General features: G+C 41.5%; 2 protein-coding genes across 3 annotated transcripts; one reads left to right on the plus strand and one right to left on the minus strand.

Moving 5' to 3' along the window:
- The first annotated feature begins 158 nt into the window (after nt 1-158).
- mob4 (MOB family member 4, phocein) lies at nt 159-4,970 on the plus strand. The gene is made up of 8 exons (XM_058082672.2): nt 159-272; nt 778-840; nt 2,221-2,321; nt 2,391-2,433; nt 2,839-2,925; nt 3,082-3,161; nt 3,235-3,346; nt 4,015-4,970. The coding sequence occupies exons 1-8, from the start codon at nt 168-170 to the stop codon at nt 4,147-4,149; spliced, it is 726 nt and encodes a 241-aa protein (XP_057938655.1). The 5' UTR covers nt 159-167; the 3' UTR covers nt 4,150-4,970.
- Nucleotides 4,971-5,484: 514 nt separating this feature from the next.
- On the minus strand, nt 5,485-17,190 carry rftn2 (raftlin family member 2). 2 transcript variants are annotated; one of them, XM_058082671.2, is made up of 9 exons: nt 16,749-17,190; nt 9,188-9,368; nt 8,668-8,776; nt 7,921-8,098; nt 7,624-7,842; nt 7,196-7,302; nt 6,962-7,065; nt 6,608-6,689; nt 5,485-6,496 (listed from the first exon to the last, which is right to left on the minus strand). In XM_058082671.2, the coding sequence occupies exons 1-9, from the start codon at nt 16,885-16,887 to the stop codon at nt 6,293-6,295; spliced, it is 1,323 nt and encodes a 440-aa protein (XP_057938654.2). In that variant the 5' UTR covers nt 16,888-17,190; the 3' UTR covers nt 5,485-6,292. The 2 variants fall into 2 exon arrangements, with proteins under 2 accessions (XP_057938654.2, XP_057938653.2); XM_058082670.2 differs by having other exon boundaries at nt 5,485-6,511.
- Nucleotides 17,191-19,771: the final 2,581 nt, after the last annotated feature.

Genomic DNA, 19,771 nt, shown 5'->3' on the forward strand with positions numbered 1-19,771 from the left:
TTGCAATGTAGAATTTATTGTAATTTTGTAGTAATTTACTGGTAAATGAACAAACAAATGTTAGTAATTTTTAAGAGTAACAATACATGCCAAATATTTGGAAAAGTAAAGCAGTACAATCAGTTAAATGGCCAATTTACCCATGTTGTCACTGGTGTTGAAAAGTTATGGTACAACACAGTCGCTGGCCCACATCCGGGTATTCTGTCGAGATGGTCATGGCGGAGGGTACTGCAGTTCTCAGGAGGAATCGGCCTGGAACCAAGGCGAAGGTACATTCTGAGCTAACAGGAAGGGGAAAATATTGCTTAAGACAAACAACCGACTCGTTGTGATTCATTGTCACTCGTTTGGTATTGTTTTACCGCCTTTGTTGGGTCGAATTTGTCGACCTCGGACTTCACTAAGGGAAGGCCTGAAGCCGTAGATATGCTAACTTACGTTAGCATTGCCTCCGTTTAGTTGCGAGACTGACTATACGTCAGTAACTCATTTGCCTCTATAAACGAACGTGTTAGTGTGGCTAAGTTTAAAAATGTTACGAATAAACAATTAGTTTTTTTTACTGGCATAATATCCAATCTATTTGTGTTAGTTTTGTAAGGAAGCAGTCATAGCCTTGTAGCTAGCCTCCAGCTACCTTCGCAATCGTGAGTCATGGCCGAACGTAACACGTAACAGTGAATGTATTTATATATTTAGCACATTCGTGTGCTTTTGTTGGAAGTTTGTAAGCATTTATGATTTTGTGAAGTAAATCTCACGTCAATCCCGTAGGACTTCTACAACTGGCCGGATGAGTCATTTGAAGAGATGGACAGCACCCTGGCTGTTCAACAGGTGCGTGTGCATAAATATATACAGTACAGTGGAACCGTGGTTAGCGTCATTAATTCGTTCAAGGACTGACTGACGCCAACCGAATGCATGTTTGCCATATGAAATAATGGAAATCTAATCCGTTCTAGAAATCCAAAAACACAAAACCTGTTTTTATACCACATTAATGAGATGGTTAATTTCCTCCTCGCTCCACAAATGTGCAGTTTTGTATTAGTGACGGACGCAATTTATTTCAAGAAATAACTGGGAACAGTAGTCCTCAATGAAGGTAAAAGCAACTATAAATGTTCATGTATCCCTTTCATTCATAATTTAAATGCATTTAGAATTGTTTTATGCACGTCAAACTATAATTCTAAAACTATTTTTTTGTGTTAACACTTTTGAGAGGCAACTACTGATGGTGACTACAGGACATAGCTTCCATTTCCAGTTGCCATTTTGTTTGCTGGCTAATAGGTTGCTAACAAGGAGGAATCTTTCTGATTTAAAAACATATACGTAGTATGTATACTGCATCTTAATGATACACATGGGCTCACGCAGTGTGACAAGACTTATGCCATGTTGTGGGCTAAATCAGAAAACCGAGGCAAGATTGTGGCGTAAATAAACTTAAAAAAAAAACGCTAACCGAGGTTCCACTGTGTATGATTGTTTCTGTGTTATCGAGTTAATTGTCCACTCCCTTTCCAAATTAGTTATATTGGTGTGTCCACTTGAAGAAAAAAAGGAAACTACACACAAGGAAAATGGATTTACTCAGATTGTTTTATTCATAAATATATTGCAGTAATTTGTTGCTCAACAGAATTTGTGTTGCACAATCAATTGTGCCCTAAATCAGTGAGCCCTAACGTTTTTTGAGGCCACTGACCTTCTCGTTTCTATCAAGCCGCTGACAGAAACAAGGGAAGAAGACAAAAAAACCTGAGTTAGGTGCAACTGAAGTTTGTCATGCAGAGAGAAGATGTTGGTGTTTTTTTTGTTTTGTTTTGTTTTTTTACCATCTATTTTGCTGCTGTGTCTTGTTTTGTTCGTGGTCAGCACTGAAAATTCAGCTGTACACAAGTAACAAGGAAATTGTGGAAAGTATAGTATAGTGTATAGTCCCTTTTAACTTGAATCCAAAGTGACAGAACAACAAACGTCTCCCCTTGCACACAACAGACACTCAAGGGATTAAGCACATTTGCATGGCTGGAAATGATGACACCATGTTGTCAGTCGCTGCTTTCATAATTTAGGTTGAATTTTGCTTTCTTTATTGTTTTCCCATTATATTTATTGACCTGGGAAGTTTTTTTTCAGCTGCCCGCAGTTAGAATACTTGTTCATCAGTGATCAGTGTTGTTATAACACCTGTTTGTGGTACAGTACATTCAGCAGAACATTCGCTCCGATTGCTCCAACATTGACAAAATCCTGGAGCCCCCAGAGGGTCAGGATGAGGGCGTGTGGAAGTATGAACACCTCAGGTATGTGTGCTACTACACTGTATACTACAGTGTTATTTGGTTGTAAATTTTATCATGTCTGATTTGCAGGCAATTTTGCTTGGAGCTGAATGGACTAGCGGTGAAACTGCAGGTAGGTGCACCTCAGACACACTTTAAATCTCTAGTATGAGGCTTTATTGACAGTGACATGTTTATTTATACTTTATTGACATAAGTTGTATTATTCTCTGGCATTAAGAAGCAGAGTTACAAGGCATACCACTCACTGCTGTGTATAGTTGTAATGACAAGCTACATTCACAGACCGTTCCATTACAATATGTTTACAAGCGAGATCGAAAAGGTAGTGCCAAATCTATTTGTGGTGGCTCGCCACAAATACATCAATACATATCCAACACTGCCATGAAATATAATATTTAACAAAAAAACACAACTCAAGATGAACTGACCTTTTATTTGTCTACTTCGTCAAACTCGAATGTCTTCACCAAAACGCTTTTGAGTGATGTTGATGATTCCCTCCTGTTGTCAGAGCGAGTGCCACCCAGACACATGTACCCAGATGACGGCCACTGAGCAGTGGATCTTTCTATGTGCTGCCCACAAGACTCCTAAAGAGGCGAGTCCCCAAGCCCTGTGTTTTTGCTTTTTACTGACCCTCTGCATATTGTAAAAATTAAATTATTTTGCTATATTAAGTGGATATTACACTCATTTGCTTTGTCAGCTGTAACACAAAGCTGTTCAGTGTTGAGTGTATTTGATGCATTTGCAGTGCCCCGCCATTGACTACACCAGGCACACGCTGGACGGAGCTGCCTGTCTTCTCAATAGCAACAAATACTTCCCCAGCAGGTTAGTTAACATCCCCACCCCGTGCCCATCACACCAGTGATTATATATATATACCTTTTATTTGTGCTTGCAGGGTGAGCATCAAGGAGTCGTCGGTGGCCAAGCTGGGCTCCGTGTGTCGTCGCATCTACAGGATATTCTCTCACGCCTACTTCCACCACCGCCAGATATTTGACAAGTATGAGGTTGGTATGGACTATGAACAGGAATAGGATAGACCATTAAAAAATAATAGCACTAAAACTACTGGTGTGTAGATATCACGATCTTCTTAGCATGAAGTCACATATTATTTTGCATTGTGTTATTGCCAAATAATACTGCGGTTTTCAGCCATGTTTTTGAATTGGACCTTGTTAGTTCAAAGTGGGGGATTTCCAGCTTTGCAGCAGGTCCAGTCCAGTGCAGTCCTGTAGGTGGCAGTCATGTTCAATTCTACAAGAGAACTGAAGGAGAAAAAAAAAACAATCTGACCTTGTATTTTTTATATTATCTGGGCAGCATTTCTCTGGCAAACACACATTCTTATTTTATTGACCTTCTAATTGAAGGGTCGTCTTCAACTCTGGAAGACCTTGGCTGTGTTTCAAACCACACACTTCCGGACTTATACTTAAGTATACAATGAATACTGTGTTCCAAGTTCCTTGACATGACGATCGCAATATTTATCTCCATCGTCTTCACTTCTTTTACATTGCGAATAGCCACCACATGAGATAGGTCCTCTCCTTCTGCTTTAGGTGGTTATTCTCCATCACAGCCCTTGACCTGAAGACAGAGTGTCTTAATGAAGGATGCGAATTTCAATGACAGAGCGCAATCATAGTCATCATGTCTTCCTCTTGGACAGAATGAAACGTTCCTGTGTCACCGCTTCACACGCTTTGTGATGAAGTACAACCTGATGTCAAAGGACAACCTGATCGTGCCCATTCTGGAGGAGGAGGTGCAGAACGCATCGTCGGCCGGCGAGAGTGAGGCTTGAGGCACACCATATAAAAAAAAAAAGAAAGGGAGACAACAAAGAAAACAAACTATAGACAAACACGTCACCTATTCCACACTACTGTACAGTGTACTAAGACTCCTGCCTGGTGACTGTTCCTTAGTCACCTGTGTCTAAGCAAAAAAAAAAACAAAAAAACACCTGCAGGATCATTTATTTAACCTTCTCTTTGTTTGTCAAAAGCACCACACTGTCACACGTCTCCTTTAGGGAACATTTTATCGTTTAAGCAGCTGGATTTGCAAAAAAAAAAAAAAAAAGGTAATCACAGTGCTCTATGTTGTTGACAAAGGCACACACTGACAGCTACCCCCCTGTGTAAATAAGCCCCAATCATAACCTGTTAGGTCTCGTTTTCTGATGGTGCTTCACTCTTTTTTTTTTTTTTTACACATCTGCCTCTGTTTGCATTGTCTTGTTTAGTGGGGAAGGGTTTTTCAATGGCTTGGGGGTTGGGGTATCCTCGTCCCATTAAGTGGATCAATGAATAGATTTATTTACGATGCTACAAAACAACAACAGGCGTGACTTGTGTGGTAGAGAGCAACTTGTAGTTTACTCCCAAGATATATTATGTCCCCCTGTTTATAGATGCGCCCCAATGTCAATGTGCTCAAAAAGGCGTCCATATCGGCCATGTTTTAAACCCGACCGAGCGCCACCTTCCTTCTGTCGCCTGCTCCTTCATTAACTTATTTTCTTAAGCCAACCCACTTTTCTTGGTTTTTAAATGGACTAAAAAGAAATTTTGTTACTGTTGACATTTTCATGATGTCTGTTAATAAAAAACTTATTCTGGATTTTGCCTTGGAATGTTAATTAGCATGAAAGGAAAAATAATTGGGGGAAATAACACCTGCGTTTATTCCAATAAAAACACTCTTTTCAGAAAAGGAAACAAATACACAACTCAAAAATGACATGTGGAATTACATGTTTAAATGGCTTTTTCACCGCAGTAGCAAAATTTTAATTTAAAAATCTGAAAGGAACATTTTCATGACATGGAAGAATGCTAGATTGCATTTGCAAATATTAACAAAGAAACGTGTGTCTTCAAATCATATAATACTGCTGTTGGCTTTGTAACGCAATGATTTAAGTAATTTGTTCTCAAACTGTGGCACAAGCACCATTGGTAGTAGGCCGGTCCCATCTAGTAGTTCTCAGGAGTAAAAAGCAAAACAAACCAAGAACCATATACACAGTAAGCCCCTGCCAGAGTGCTGTCTTTCACCGAGTCAATTCACTCCAACATTTCCAGCAAGAAGACACTTTGACAAGATGAAATACTGTATGTAACTATATTTTCCAAGTACGATACAGTATATTATATACCTGTAATTGTTTTTAATGTGTAAAACAATTTAAAAAATGCCGAATAACTGTGAATGGCAAGCTTTACAGTACCTAAAATAGGCATTTTAAGGGTTTTACATAGTGTATTCATGTTTTTTCCGCTCTTGAGGGAAACAGCGGTGTGTACTGGATATGAAATATACAAATCCAAAAATTTCTGAGAAGTCTAACCTTAAAGGTGGAACAGTATTTGCAAAATATTGTTGAGGTACAAAATTTTGAAAAGTGTTGACTTTTCTACCCATCCAAGGACTGCTAGTACCATACATACTTAATACTGTTAAAACATTTCAAGTTAAGAATAGAAGTATACGGTTGTCCAACATATTTTGCTAAAACGAAAAATTAGGATTCAAGGGGAATTTATCAAGTCCCATAATTTTGCTCCATATTGTATTAAAATGAGTTTTTTAATAATCAAATCTGCCCTTCTTATCAGTCTGTGATGGCCTCCCAGGTTCCAGGAAGGTAATCAGGAGTTGCTTGGAATGTTTCAGGACATCTTTAAAAGGGTAAACAAAACCCTCGAGGACACAAAAATACTATAAAGGAAAGCAGCTAATTGGAGAAGGAAGAAGACCACCGGTTTCCTTTCACAAATGTGTGCATACTGTTAAGTGGTGTTGTGCATAAATCTTCTGATCTTGTCTCATTATGGCTTCTGTTAAAAAAGTGCTTCCACAGGAGTGTGATGGTGAGAGAAATGTCTGGAAGATGTAGACCTCCATCCAGGACCTAATGAGCATCAGTCCGAAGAATAGGTTCACATGCAGGTGACCTCTGCTTTCCCCTCCTCTGGATCGAAGCCTGCCTCGTCCAGGTGGGACAACGAGTTGGGGAACCCGCCTCCAAACACTGGGAATCCCCCGATGCCTCCGGCCACAGCAGAGAGCTCCTCCCTTGGTGCAGCACTGCTCACAGACCGGCTCAAGGAACGGCTGGCCACATCGCTGTGCACGGGCAGGATCTGCAGGTATAGTGGCTTATTTCATGTATTTAAAAGGTAAATCCCTTGCCGCAATTGCCAATATGGGCCACCAGGGTGCAGTGCAGTCAGGAAATCAGTAAAAGTTCTTACCTGGTTCCTTTGTTGTGCTGGAGCCTGATTCCTAACGGGCCTCTGAAGAAACACCACCTGCTTGGTGGCTAGATTCCCATCACTATCAAGAAAACAAATAGTTAAAACGTGAGCATGAATAGCATACAAATGCTAACCTGCGCCATCTAATCAGATCCAATCCAAAAATTTCAAAGATAGATATCGTACCGTAGTAGTATTAATTTAATAATATTCTTAATTCAGTGGTTGTAGTTTGTAGTGTCAATTGAAAAGCAGTATTACTATCAATTTAAATAATTTTTTGGTGGGTCAGCGAGTCTATTTGTGTTATCCAGAGTAAATAACATATTGTGTTTTGTTAATATTGTTTACCTGTCATGGCGGATGATGGGAGTGGGCAGCACACACGTGAGCAGCCATCCAAACTCGGCCAGAGTGTGAAGGAGTGGCCCGTAGTCAGTTTTCACGTTGGAGCCCTGCACATGGTTAGTACATCACAGCATATGACACCCCCAAATATGTGCAGTGATAGTTGCGAGCAGCACAGCATACATGATAAATTGCAAGCGTTACAGTATATTTATTGATATGGACATGTTTTCTGACCTCGATGACGGTCCACTGTTCCACCACAATGGTGTCGTTGGCAGGAGGGGCGGTGCTCTTCTCCTCATACACAAACAGGCCCTCCAGTGACCTTGGTACGGGCTCTCCTGAAACGTGGAGAAAAATCATATTGTTATGAAGACACAAGACAGATATATTGGCCAGCATTCCACGATGCCACAGTGGACGAGAGATCTTTTGAAAGTGAATCCAAACAAGGTCATGGTTTTAGACATTATCTTCAGAGTGAGCGCTCTGGTGAAAGAAACAGGAAGTGTTCTAAATATAAACATAGTGGACAACTGGAGGGATTGGTCATAATCACAACAGGACGAGCCCCATTTTAGAAACAAGAATCCATTTTCTATAGTTAAAGACTATTGTTCCAAAAGCAACAATAGCACTAAAGGAGGACAAAGACGCCCGACCTTTAGGAGTGTCCCAGTAAACAAAGGAGTCCACCAGCGACCAGCCTCTGCGGTAGTAGGCTGCTGTCAGCTCCAACCAGTCGGCCTCAAGAGCACTGACCACTTGACCTTTCCTGGACACACGCATAGAGAGTGCCCCCTGGTGGTACTGACAGGCCAATGAATCCAGAGGGGCACAACCGGGAGCCCAGGCGTGGAAAAAGACCAGGAGTCGCATGTCTGGAAAGAAAGAACAAGGCTGGGGGTCAAATTGAACCAACACCAGTAGAACATTGCAACAGAGGGAAGTCCACTGACCAGGGCTGTAGGTGTTCTCCTCCAGCTCCCTGTCTCCAGGTGGGGTGCGAGGAGGAGAGTGCGGAGGTGAGCGGCAGCCTCTTTTCGGGCTGTGCATCCTGCCGCCATTGCTCAGCCCACTCACCTGCTGGAGGACTGAGCCAACGAAGCGAACACCTCCTCGGGCGCTGCTGTTCACCTTAGGGAAACACCAAAGGACACCAGTTCACTGATAGTCCAGAGTAGGGAAGGCCATAATAATATGTGGAATTGTTTGTTGAAGCAATGGAGGCAAACTGGAGTGCACTACTAAGCCCCACTAATTGAGAAGCGCATCCACAAAGATCTCCTCTATGGTACTACACCTCCTCAAGGAAGCATTATTCTACCCAATACAACACTGGCATGGAAACAGGAGTTCAGAACATGCAGAAAAGGATATCAATGTGTTGACCCTGTCATGACCCTGGCACCCAGAATCTTTTGTTCTGTTTTGAGGCTTTTTTCGCTGGCTCATGTGGACAGTGGTTGGTTGTCTTTCATGTATGAAGACAGTGGTTGGTTGTCTTTAAATGTATGAAGACAGTGGTTGGTTGTCTTTCATGTATGAAGACAGTGGTTGGTCGTCTTTCATGTATGAAGACAGTGGTTGGTTGTCTTTAAATGTATGAATACAGTACTTCTAGACCTATTCCACATATAAAGTGCCTTGTCATATGTTCTATTGTGAATTGACGCTGCATCAAACAAAATTGACTTGACAGTCACCCTGTCGATGAGCGCTCGAACTGTGTCGCCCGTCAGCGATTCCCCGGGTAACGGCCACTCCTCCACCCTCAGCATGGGCACGCTGTGACACATGGACGCCGTCTGATGACTGGAAACAACAACATAAAATTAAACTACCAACATCAAACTTCTAGAAAGCTGTTGCAGTTTTTTAAGTGTTATTCATCTTTAAAATTCTGGCCCCAGGAGTTAAACCTTTGTTTTGTTCAAACTTGAATGAATGAATGCCAGACCTCACCCTATTGGTTACTCATCCCTGTTGTCAAGTGGCTTTCCAGCCAATAGAAGCGAGCGTTTCAGTCAGACAAACAAGAGTTAGGCCCTCGCCGGCGTGACCTTCTTGCATATTTTGCATGAAATATGCAGCTGTCTCCATCAATCATTCATGCGTTTACTCGACAGTTTGCTGCTCATTGAGGTGGCACAGTGAGAGCATGTGGTGCCAATGAAAGAGCTTCACTTCAGTTTTCTAAGTTTGCACTAAGCGTTGTTGGCTTACCTCAATCTGGGCCGGGCTAGGACGACGCGGTAGAGCAGGCTGAAGGGGAGTGAGCGCGTCCGGCCCACAGACAGGATGATGGGGTGCAGGGCTGCCAAGACGTAGCCTTGCGTGTAGTACGGCTGCAGAGCCTGGGGCAGCTCCGTCAGTGAGGATACGTATTGAACTGTGGGACGGCTACCTACAACATGATGTGGTGGACAAAATCCAGGTTGTTATCTCAGCTCAGTATGAATTGTGATACATTTTTTTGCAACAAATCATGACATCATTCATGTAAACAATAGTATGGCATGTGTAACACACATGACTTTCACACCAACAGCTCAGAAGCCATACCAACATTTTCAAGCGCATGCAGAACCTTCAGTCTCGGGCTGATACTGACACTTGGGGGCATGATACCGGGCCTGATACCAGACAAACCATGTGATGATCTTATTATCACATACTATTTAATCATGAGCTTATTATCATGTACTATTTAATCAAAAGACCATTTTGTTTCCAGAAAATGTTCAGTTTATTACATGTATTATATCTAAACAGTGTAAACACAATAATTGCAAAAATATTTCAACAATAATATTTTATCAACAGTCTTATCTTATCAATGTCTGACATCCAAAGTTCCAACCGCTGACATGTTGACAGAGCACAGACGTCAGCAAAACAAACGCTGTGTGTTCACGCTCGTGCGCTGTTCTCTGATTGGTTGTTTCACAGGCACGATACCAGAGCAGCACGCTCTGAGTGGACAGCTACGGGGGCTGATACTGGACATGGTTAAACTCTATATTTTATCAGTATCACTGCCCTGGGCTTTGACACAGTATCATTTCGGCCTTTTCCCGTATCATTCATGGGCGGTTTCTCGGGTACAGGGCCAATTAATACTGTAGTATGGGATAATACTTCATATCCTGCTACTTCCTCAAGCCAATTATTGTTGACCACATAACATCTTACTTTACTACTATTTCTGACAAAGTTAACCAACTTCCACTGAGCAGAAAATGTGAGTTTTCGGTGTTTCCTAAAATAAGTTGAAGTGAAATAAACAATTAAAATGAATATACACTGTGATCTTATTGATCATTTAAAGATTAATCGACAATCCTAATAGCTATTAGTAGCAGCCTTATTTGATTCACCTAAAATGCTAATGTTAGCTCTGCCCACGACCACATGAACACACCCCGGTGTAACCTTGCAAGCGACATGCGTGTTTTGACCGCAGCTCCTCCAAGCTGTGGTCAACTAAAACATCATGGAATACTCGGGTTTAAAAAGTAGTTCTAGCTCTGCCCCCCTTCAGCTATGAGCCCAGTGCATACAGTAGTGGAGAGACAGAAGCCCAATGAACTCAGTCAAGTTGGGCAAACAGGGCTACAGTTTACTGGCATTCCTGCGGGATCGAACACCCCGCCCTGCCGCTCTTGTGTGGATGTACAACAACAACAACACAACATTCCTTAGCTGCACAGTGGACACAGGCCACTTTTACGACGACTCTAGTTACATTTTAGCACAAAACAAGTCGAGTAAAACCCTGGAATACCAGTCTAAAGTTGAAACAAGGCTGTATTAATGTGCCCCCTGAGGACCATACACGAGCACACACACGCACATTCACACACACACACACACACTGTGTTTTGAGTAGCAACACCCCCTCCCATCCCGCTACCACTGGCTCTGTCACCAGCACACTGAGGCCTCTGTTCAGAGCTCTGAGGGACCAACAAAAAGAGACAGAGGACAAAGTAAAAGCACTGACGGAATGGCAAAGAGGCGGAAAATAAATAGAGGTGGGAAGCAGAGAAGGTGGAGGCATGAAACGTCTCATGAAACCATGACAGATAAGCGAGGCAGAATGCGGGGGGGTATTTTGGAGCAAAACACGCAGTTCGAAGTGAGGTTTTTTATGAGTCTATTAGTGCATAGGCGAGTTTTAGGAAGATATAATGAGGAGAAATCGGACTGGCAACCAGCAGATCAGTGACACAGTGAAGTGTAAATAACGGTTGCGGCAATTTTCTACATGCTAACAAGCTCATATCACTTCCAGCAACCATCATTCATTCATTCATTCATTTTCTACCGCTTTTTACTCACGAGGGTCACGGGGGTGCTGGAGCCTATCCCAGCTGTCTTCGGGCAAGAGGCGGGGTAGACCCCGGCTGGTCGCCAGCCAATCACAGGGCACATACGTATAGACCAGGGGTCAGCAACCCACGGCTCCAGAGCCGCATGTGGCTCTTTAACCTCTTTGTTGTGGCTCCCTTCACAATGCTGAAGTATTTTTGTTAACACCCAAATGGGGAAAATACGCATATTTGAAAACAATCTGACCAAAATTCCCTCCAAATCTGGCAGTTAATTAAAATTTTGGGAGACTCGCAATTTGCTCTGAATGTGAGCACGTCACTGCTTTTTTTAAATTATGTTTTGTGGCTCCAGTCTATTTTTCTTTAGTGAGCCAGGGGATAAAATGGCTCTTTTGATAGTAAAGGTTGCCGACCCCTGGTATAGACAAACAACCATTCACACTCACATTCATACCTATGGACAATTTGGAGTCGCCAATTAACCTAGCATGTTTTTGGAATGTGGGAGGAAACCGGAGTACCCGGAGAAAACCCACACATGCACGGGGAGAACATGCAAACTCCACACAGAGATGGCCGAAAGTGGAATTGAACCCTGTGAGGTCTGCGCGCTAAGCAACCATCATATTTAGTAAATTGTATTGAAATCAATAGCAATTCGATTAATAATATATATATATATGTATATATATATATATATATTATTGTTTATTTTTTCACCAGTTATGCTAACACTAGTTAGTTTGATTTATTAGGGCTGCATAAAGTGATAAAAACTTATCCTCCTATTGACTGCAGAAGTGGTATGTATTGAGCTTCTTACTTTTTCCTTCTTCCATACGTTTGAAACACTTTAAGTTTAGAAAAAAATAAACTGCAGCCTAACTATTTAGCTCGGTAGCTTGGTACATGTTATGAGAGGCAGCCGTTTATGTCCCTGCTGTGATGTAAACAAAGGTGACTATAGGGGTGTTATTTTATGTCTACAGGGCTCTAACAAGGGCAACAAAAAGGAATTGGATTTACCGTTTGCTTTTTTTCCCCATGTACACATGCTACCACTAGCCTTAAATGCCAAATTCAGTTGACGGAGCATCTCATATCCCACTGATTTAGTCAAGGAGCTAATGTTAATACGCTAAAACCGTATTAATGTGCAAATTTACACAACAACGCTTCATTATCTCAACATCAGACTCGCCCAGACGGAGATTGGCGAGGGCGGTCATCCACGTGCCCATCAGCCTTTGTCAGATTTAATAAATCAAAATCCCGACTTTAATCTGAAATAATCCAGATGAGCAGATTAGGCAGAGATTATAGAAAACTGCACTCATCCCTGGAAATGACGATAGACACATACATAGTTTCATAAATAGGACAGGGAACGTCGGTGCCCATCGATATACTGTATCTGTCTAAAAAAAAAGGTCAACAGACTCTTTAGTATGCGGGTTTGTGGTTTTGTGTTAGTGAGTGTTTGTTTGTGGAGTAGACAATAAATGGCAACACACCCCCGTGGTCATGTGTTGTCTGGGTCCTCTTTTCGGTGTTATTCTACAAGACTATTATTGTTTTTCTCAGTAACCTCTGTGTTAGTCACTGCTATTAATGGGCAAGAAAAACACAGATGTCCGTACATTTTTTGCCACAAACTATAGTCCGTCTGGGACTTCTTAGCAGGGGTCAAAATCGCTAAAAAAACAATTTTTGAATTCTTGATGAGTCTGTAAAACATAAATCCAGATGTGTGAGACATCTGCATTATTTACAGTATAATGACTAATGAGATAAATCTCCTTAAAGAAATACAATACTTTTAATGACATTGATTTAAATTGATTTTAACTTTTTTTTAAATCCTAAAAATATCAAGGTAAACCTCTTATGTACTTATTTTAATTTCATTGTCATTAAACAAATTTGCGCGGCACGGCGGTCTAGTGGTTAGCGCGCAGACCTCACAGCTAGGAGACCAGGGTTCAATTCCACCCTCGGCCATCTCTGTGTGGAGTTTGCATGTTCTCCCCGTGCATGTGTGGGTTTTCTCCGGGTACTCCGGTTTCCTCCCACATTCCAAAAACATGCTAGGTAAATTGGCGACTCCAAATTGTCCATAGGTATGAATGTGAGTGTGAATGGTTGTATGTCTATATGTGCCCTGTGATTGGCTGGCGACCAGTCCAGGGTGTACCCCGCCTCTCGCCCGAAGACAGCTGGGGTATGCTCCAGCACCCCCGCGACCCTCGTGAGGAAAAAGCGGTAGAAAATGAATGAATGAATATTATCACACATACTTTTTTTTTTAAAGTTAAGTATTTTTTTATTTAAACAAAAAAATCATTATGAATTATATTGATCTTTTTCATTATTTCAGTTACCAAATATGGTTCCTTGCCATATAAAGCTAAGCCATCTTTGTCATGATCATAGTCAAAGCACAGTGTCAATCATGATGTGATTTAATTTCAACCCAACTAAATACAAGAGTAATCAACTTTTAAAGTCCTTCTGACCTGGATGTACTCACTACACTGAAGCTATCTTTCTAGGACGCTGTCAAACTTCTCTTGCACTTGAATGTGGAGATGGAGCAATTAGCACCCTCCCCCAGTCCCTCCTTTCTCAGCTCCCAGAGCTCCTAGTAACCCCATTTTATATGCACCTAGCAGAAATAGGAGCACATCAAACCAATCACATCTCCTGGCCTGACATGCTGAGATGTTTTTGTACAGGCTGAGCAAAACTTTATTGACAATAATATTCACATTTGTGAGGCATCTGTCAGCCAGGTGCACCTCAGCCACGTGGTCACATGATTCAGAATGTTACAAATCATTCCAATAGTTCTTTACTGTGAAGCCACTTCAGTCCCTCTGAGCTTGCTATAGCATCAAACAAAAACTACAGAGACCCTGGCTGGAATCTAGCTTGCACAGATGGCGCTTTTTGGGGCCAATTCTATTGGTTTTATATCGGTTTCATCCATGCAACATAACCAGATTTGGACCCGCCCCGCTGCATCTGTCCAGGTTTTTCTGTGTACCGCTTATCTGCTTGGTCGCTATTCCTAAACAACATAAAAAGTGTAACTTTGCAAGAAAAAAGCTGCAAAGCTCCAACAATGATGTCGTCAATTAACAAAGAATACAATTTTAATGTTCATGAAGTCATCATTTTGCAGTAGAAAGCGATTTGTTATTTTACTATTTTCATCTTTTCAATGTGCACCAAACACGTTTGTACAGTTATGCAAGGTGGTGTTTATCAATGATAAATGATCAATTACACATCACATCTATGTAGCATGAGCAAACGTACCATAATGCTCATGGTTTCGCTTATTTCATACAGGCGTTGCAAAAATTGCATTACATCACAGGTTTACACTTGCACATTGAAACATGTCTGAAAAGGAGTAGGAAGATGCAGATCTTATTTAATTAATCCTACACCTTCTCCGGTGCTTGAGTATGGATGGCATGGCACATTCACGAGTCAAACAATATGGACTTTACATATGGTCCGTCAGTGCTCGTTGCGCAACTTGAAACTGACTTTTCCTACATGCCAGCAGCCAGTTTGTGAGCCATGTTATATCGTTATTGTGTTTACACGATGGTCTCCCATTCATAACCTAATCACCATTTCCTTTCCAAATGGGTCACACAGCCACCAGCGGACCTCATGAAGGGATTTAGGCTCTGGGAAAAAAAATAACCACACTCCTCTCAGAATATCACAAAATTAGATTCCATATCACAGTTTTTTTTGCATTCTGGTGTTTAAAAATGGGTTGCCACTAGTAGTCAATGAATGTGTGTGTGGACTACTACTACTGCTACTACTACTACTACTTGCCCAGGCAAGGAAAAACCTCTCCTGACCTATTTCTCCATAGGCTAAAAGAAGGAGCCTGTTGCTAGGAAGAAGCTACCCCACTTTAATGAGCTCAGTTTTAAAGCAAGCACATTCAATTCAGTTGCGCTTTACAGGCATCAGAAGAATGATATCAAACAGTAGTATGCTTGGGGAAGATGTTTGGTAGTTTGGAACCATAGAGTGATCAGGAAGTAGGACTGTGACGTTTTTCCTAACTAACCATCTGAGAAAATCACTAATAAATGTGAATACAATTTAAAATAAACTTTCCTGAAATGCAATTAAATAAAATCTTGTACAAATCACAATACTTTGAAAAAAGCTCAACATCAAACAAGACTTGCACGAGTGGTTAGCGCGCAGGCCTCACAGCTAGGAGACCAGAGTTCAATTCCAGCCATCTCTGTGAGGAGTTTGCATGTTCTCCACACTTCTCTCAGAATATCATGAAATTAGATCCCATATCACTGTTTTTTTTTGCATTCTGATGCTTAAAATGGGTTGCCACTAGTAGTCAATGAATGTGTGTGTGGACAACTACTACTACTACTACTACAACTACTACATGCATGAGTTTTATCCATGTACTCCGGTTTCCTCCCACATTCCAAAAACATGCTAGGATAATTGGCGACTCCAAATTGTCCATAGGTATGAATGTGAGTGTGAATGGTTGTTTGTCTATATATGCCTTGTGATTGGCTGGCGACCAATCCAATCATATAGCAACACCTAGCATTCCAGCCGCATTTAACAGCAACATCATGCTAGGTTTCAGTCCAGGGTATACCCCTCCTCTCGCCTGAAGTCAGCTGGGATAAGCTCCAGCATACTCCCGTGACCCTCGTGAGGATAAGCGATTTAGAAAATGGATGGCTCATGCTAGGTTAGCCTGACAGTTCCCGTGTCTGTAGCCGACTGACTGATAGTTGGCTTTATTTTAACATGTGTAGAGAAGCCTGCTTTTTCATGCAAAATAGTGCACTCAACTACCACTAACAATGATAATTAAACTCTCGAATTAAATAATAAAATATTGAATTGTGAGTGTGAATGGTTGTTTGTCTATATGTGCCCTGTGACCGGGTGGCGACCAGTCCAGGGTGTACCCGAAGACAGCTGGGATAGGCTCCAGCACCCCCTCGACCCTCGTGAGGAAAAAGCGGGAGAAAATGAATGAATGAATGAAAATTGAATTGTCAAATATTCCAATATGTATCCAAAAGCATGAATTTGAGGGTTGGTCATGTGTAGTTTAAGGGCGTATGTTTATACACCCATGTGTAGTTTATGTATGGTAAAATATGCTACAGAGCAAACATGCCATAAACCATCAGTTTAAGCCAAAAAACTTAAACTGATGGTTGAGTTTAACACGAAAAGTGCTGCTTTGGGACAACTATTCAAAAATATTGAATAATATTCCGTACCGACCTGATAGATGTACTTTCTGCGGTTGAGTTAACAGACATCCGTGGACCCCCACAAAGAAAAAACCCTTGCCTTGAAAACTATGTGAATTTCTTTAGGTTTGGCGTTAAAAATTGAGCATTTTGAAAAGTAAATACCTTCCAAGCTGAAGTCCAGCAAGACATAATCGTAGACTGTCTCAGTTTTGGTCTCCACTTGAGGTCTCTTCAGCGTGGAATAGATCTTCCCGGGACTGCTGTCCTCCGGGTCCTCCAGCTTTCTCAAGCCGCAGCCCATGGCCTCAGAGGCGGGCAGAGAGCACCGGAGGAGCCGCTCCAAAAAAAAAAAAAAATGCAAAACCCAAACAATTCTCTCTTGAGACTCCAACCGCCGTCAGACTCTCCCTCCCGGGGTAGCTCACTTCTGACGGGATGCGGTCATCCTTACACGCGGTGATGGCGCTGGTGGTCCTCCAAGGGGGAACAATTCTCGACAATGGAGACGGAACAAAGTATGTTTGTAATGACTTCTTCTCCCGCTGTGGGATGTGACTGTGCAGCGTGGGGAGGCGGAGTGGCGCGTTCTTCCCTTGGAGAAAACTTTCCCAAGGATTCAAAAGCGACAAAATGACTCGACGTCCTGCTCTGCTTTTCAAAATAAGAGCACTTCCTGTATTTAACTCAGCAAAGGCTGATTGGATCACCATAGTACTGCTCTTAATCAACAACTCTTAATCAATTATGCTGATATTGACCGGTTTTGACTTTCAGACGAAACACTATTACACTAATTACTAATTACACTCAGCCATTCATACAGTCAGCCATTTTGCTTTGTAGATGAAAATCTGACGTTGTATACAACTCGAGAACGGTAAATAAAAATTGTGAATGAAAACAATTCCAGAAATGACAGTGATTCCTGAACTTTTTATAACCTCCAATACATTTAAAAAATAAAACCAAAAAAAAATAGTGCATAAAGTTGTATTGCAATTTGAATCATTATGTTAATCATTATATATATATATATATAATATTAATAAATTAATCATTACACTATGTATTATTTAATAATAATTATTATTCATTAATTTTCTACCGTTATCCTCACGAGGGCCGTGGGCGTGCTGGAGCCTACCCCAGGGCACAGTGCATTAATTATTATTAATGTTTTTGTGGACTATTACTGATTGTCATTGGGCAGTCACCCAGGAAAATCAGCATCTGTTATGTGATTGTAATTGTAAATTGTATAAAAAGTTTCTAAGGCACAAGCAAACGGGTAAACAGTATTGCACATTTTGTCAACCTTACAGTTTTAAGTTTACTCCTAAACTGGAGAAAGGACGATTGAGCAGCAAAGAAAATGAATGAATGAATGAACTGGAATAAGGGAGCAATGGGAGGATTATTATCTTTCTTGGGAGCTAAAGACCTATCTTAGAGTCATTGCTCCTTTGCTCTCATCACATCACAGACAGCTGTTTTGTGAACAAAGCTCAGTTCGCCGCCGGATTCTCCAGGGTTGATCCAATTATATTCAATTTTTCTGACCGTGGGGGTTGGAAGGAAGGGGTTTGCTGACTGTCAACCCTCGACCAATCACAACATAGAAGAACGCAAATTCAAAAGTCAGTATTACAAGTCAGTACCAGTCAATGAAATGACTTCACATTTGCGTTCAATCACTGTGTTTGGGTTACTGTTGTACAGTTGAAGTTAAGCGGTCCACTCAGTCAGATGACTACCGCCCTCAACCCTTCCACCCCCCCCCCAAAGTGGGCCATCTGCCCCATCTCTTTGTGAGTGCTCCACTCACATCAGGAGTAGTAATTCAATCAGTGGCAGACGCTCAGGATTTTATCTTTGAGCTTTCGTTTAGGCCAAAGTCAATGACTGTCTGTCTGCTGCCTCTTATCTACTCAGTCATCACCAACAACGTGCTACAAAATCTGCAGGGGTCAGCAATCCTCGTGACCTCAAATCTTGAATTGTCACTTAATTTGGTTTTAATTAAGGCACGTTTATACTATAGTTTAGTTGAGTTGAGTTCAAAATATTTGCAACACTTTATTATTTTATCTCAATTTTATGAATTGGGCCGCACGGCGGTCTAGTGGTTAGCGCGCAGACCTCACAGCTAGGAGACCAGGGTTCAATTCCACCCTCGGCCATCTCTGTGTGGAGTTTGCATGTTCTCCCCGTGCATGTGTGGGTTTTCTCCGGGTGCTTCGGTTTCCTCCCACATTCCAAAAACATGCTAGGTGAATGGTAAACAACATATTAGAATTTCTGATATTTTGCAAGCAGGAGATCCGGGATCGATTCCCCTCTCAGGCATCTCTGCGTGGGTTTACTCCGGCTTCCTCCCACATTCCAAAAACATGCTAGGTTAATTGGCGACTCCAAATTGTCCATAGGTATGAATGTGAGTGTGAATGGTTGTTTGTCTATATGTGCCCTGTGATTGGCTGGCGACCAGTCCAGGGTGTACCCCGCCTCTCGCCCAAAGACAGCTGGGATAGGCTCCAGCACCCCCGCGACCCTTGTGAGGAAAAAGCGGTAGAAAATGAATGAATGAATTTTTATGAATTACCTGAAAACCATAGTTTAAAGACTGGGCACTGTAAAGTTTGGTTTAATTTTCTATAATTTGGTTTTATTTAATTCTGCTTTATTTTATTTCATTATGTTGGTTTATTTGCTTTTATTTTATCATCAAGGCAGTCATCAAGTTGATTGTGTGGCCAACATGCTAACCACTTGCCACCGTGTGGCTGCCTTATATTATTATTATAGACATTTAGCATTTTATTATGTAAATTATCACCACACATTATCACATTAGTGGGTTTAACTATATACTAATTAAATATAATGCAAACTCACGCAATTACATGAGAGTGAGGTTCACGCCACTATCTGCAGTATTTACAGCTGCCAGATGCTCACAAACACACACAAGGCCATTATTCTGTGTGCATTCATATTGTTATTCTTTCTGATGATGTGCAGCCAAAGAAAGGAAGAGAGGAGGGAGGAAAGGAAGGAAGTGTCAGGCTGAATGAGAGGCCAAAGGGGAAAGTAAGGAGGAAACACACAAAAATAGACTGTGTGGAGTGTACACTTATATTATACTTATATTCCTTTGTGCTTACTTTTATTGTTTGCTGAATGGG

Source organism: Doryrhamphus excisus, linkage group LG12 (assembly GCF_037039965.1).
Source record: "Doryrhamphus excisus strain RoL-2023G ecotype Guam linkage group LG12, RoL_Dexc_Guam_v1.1, whole genome shotgun sequence".
Taxonomy (NCBI): domain Eukaryota; kingdom Metazoa; phylum Chordata; class Actinopteri; order Syngnathiformes; family Syngnathidae; genus Doryrhamphus; species Doryrhamphus excisus.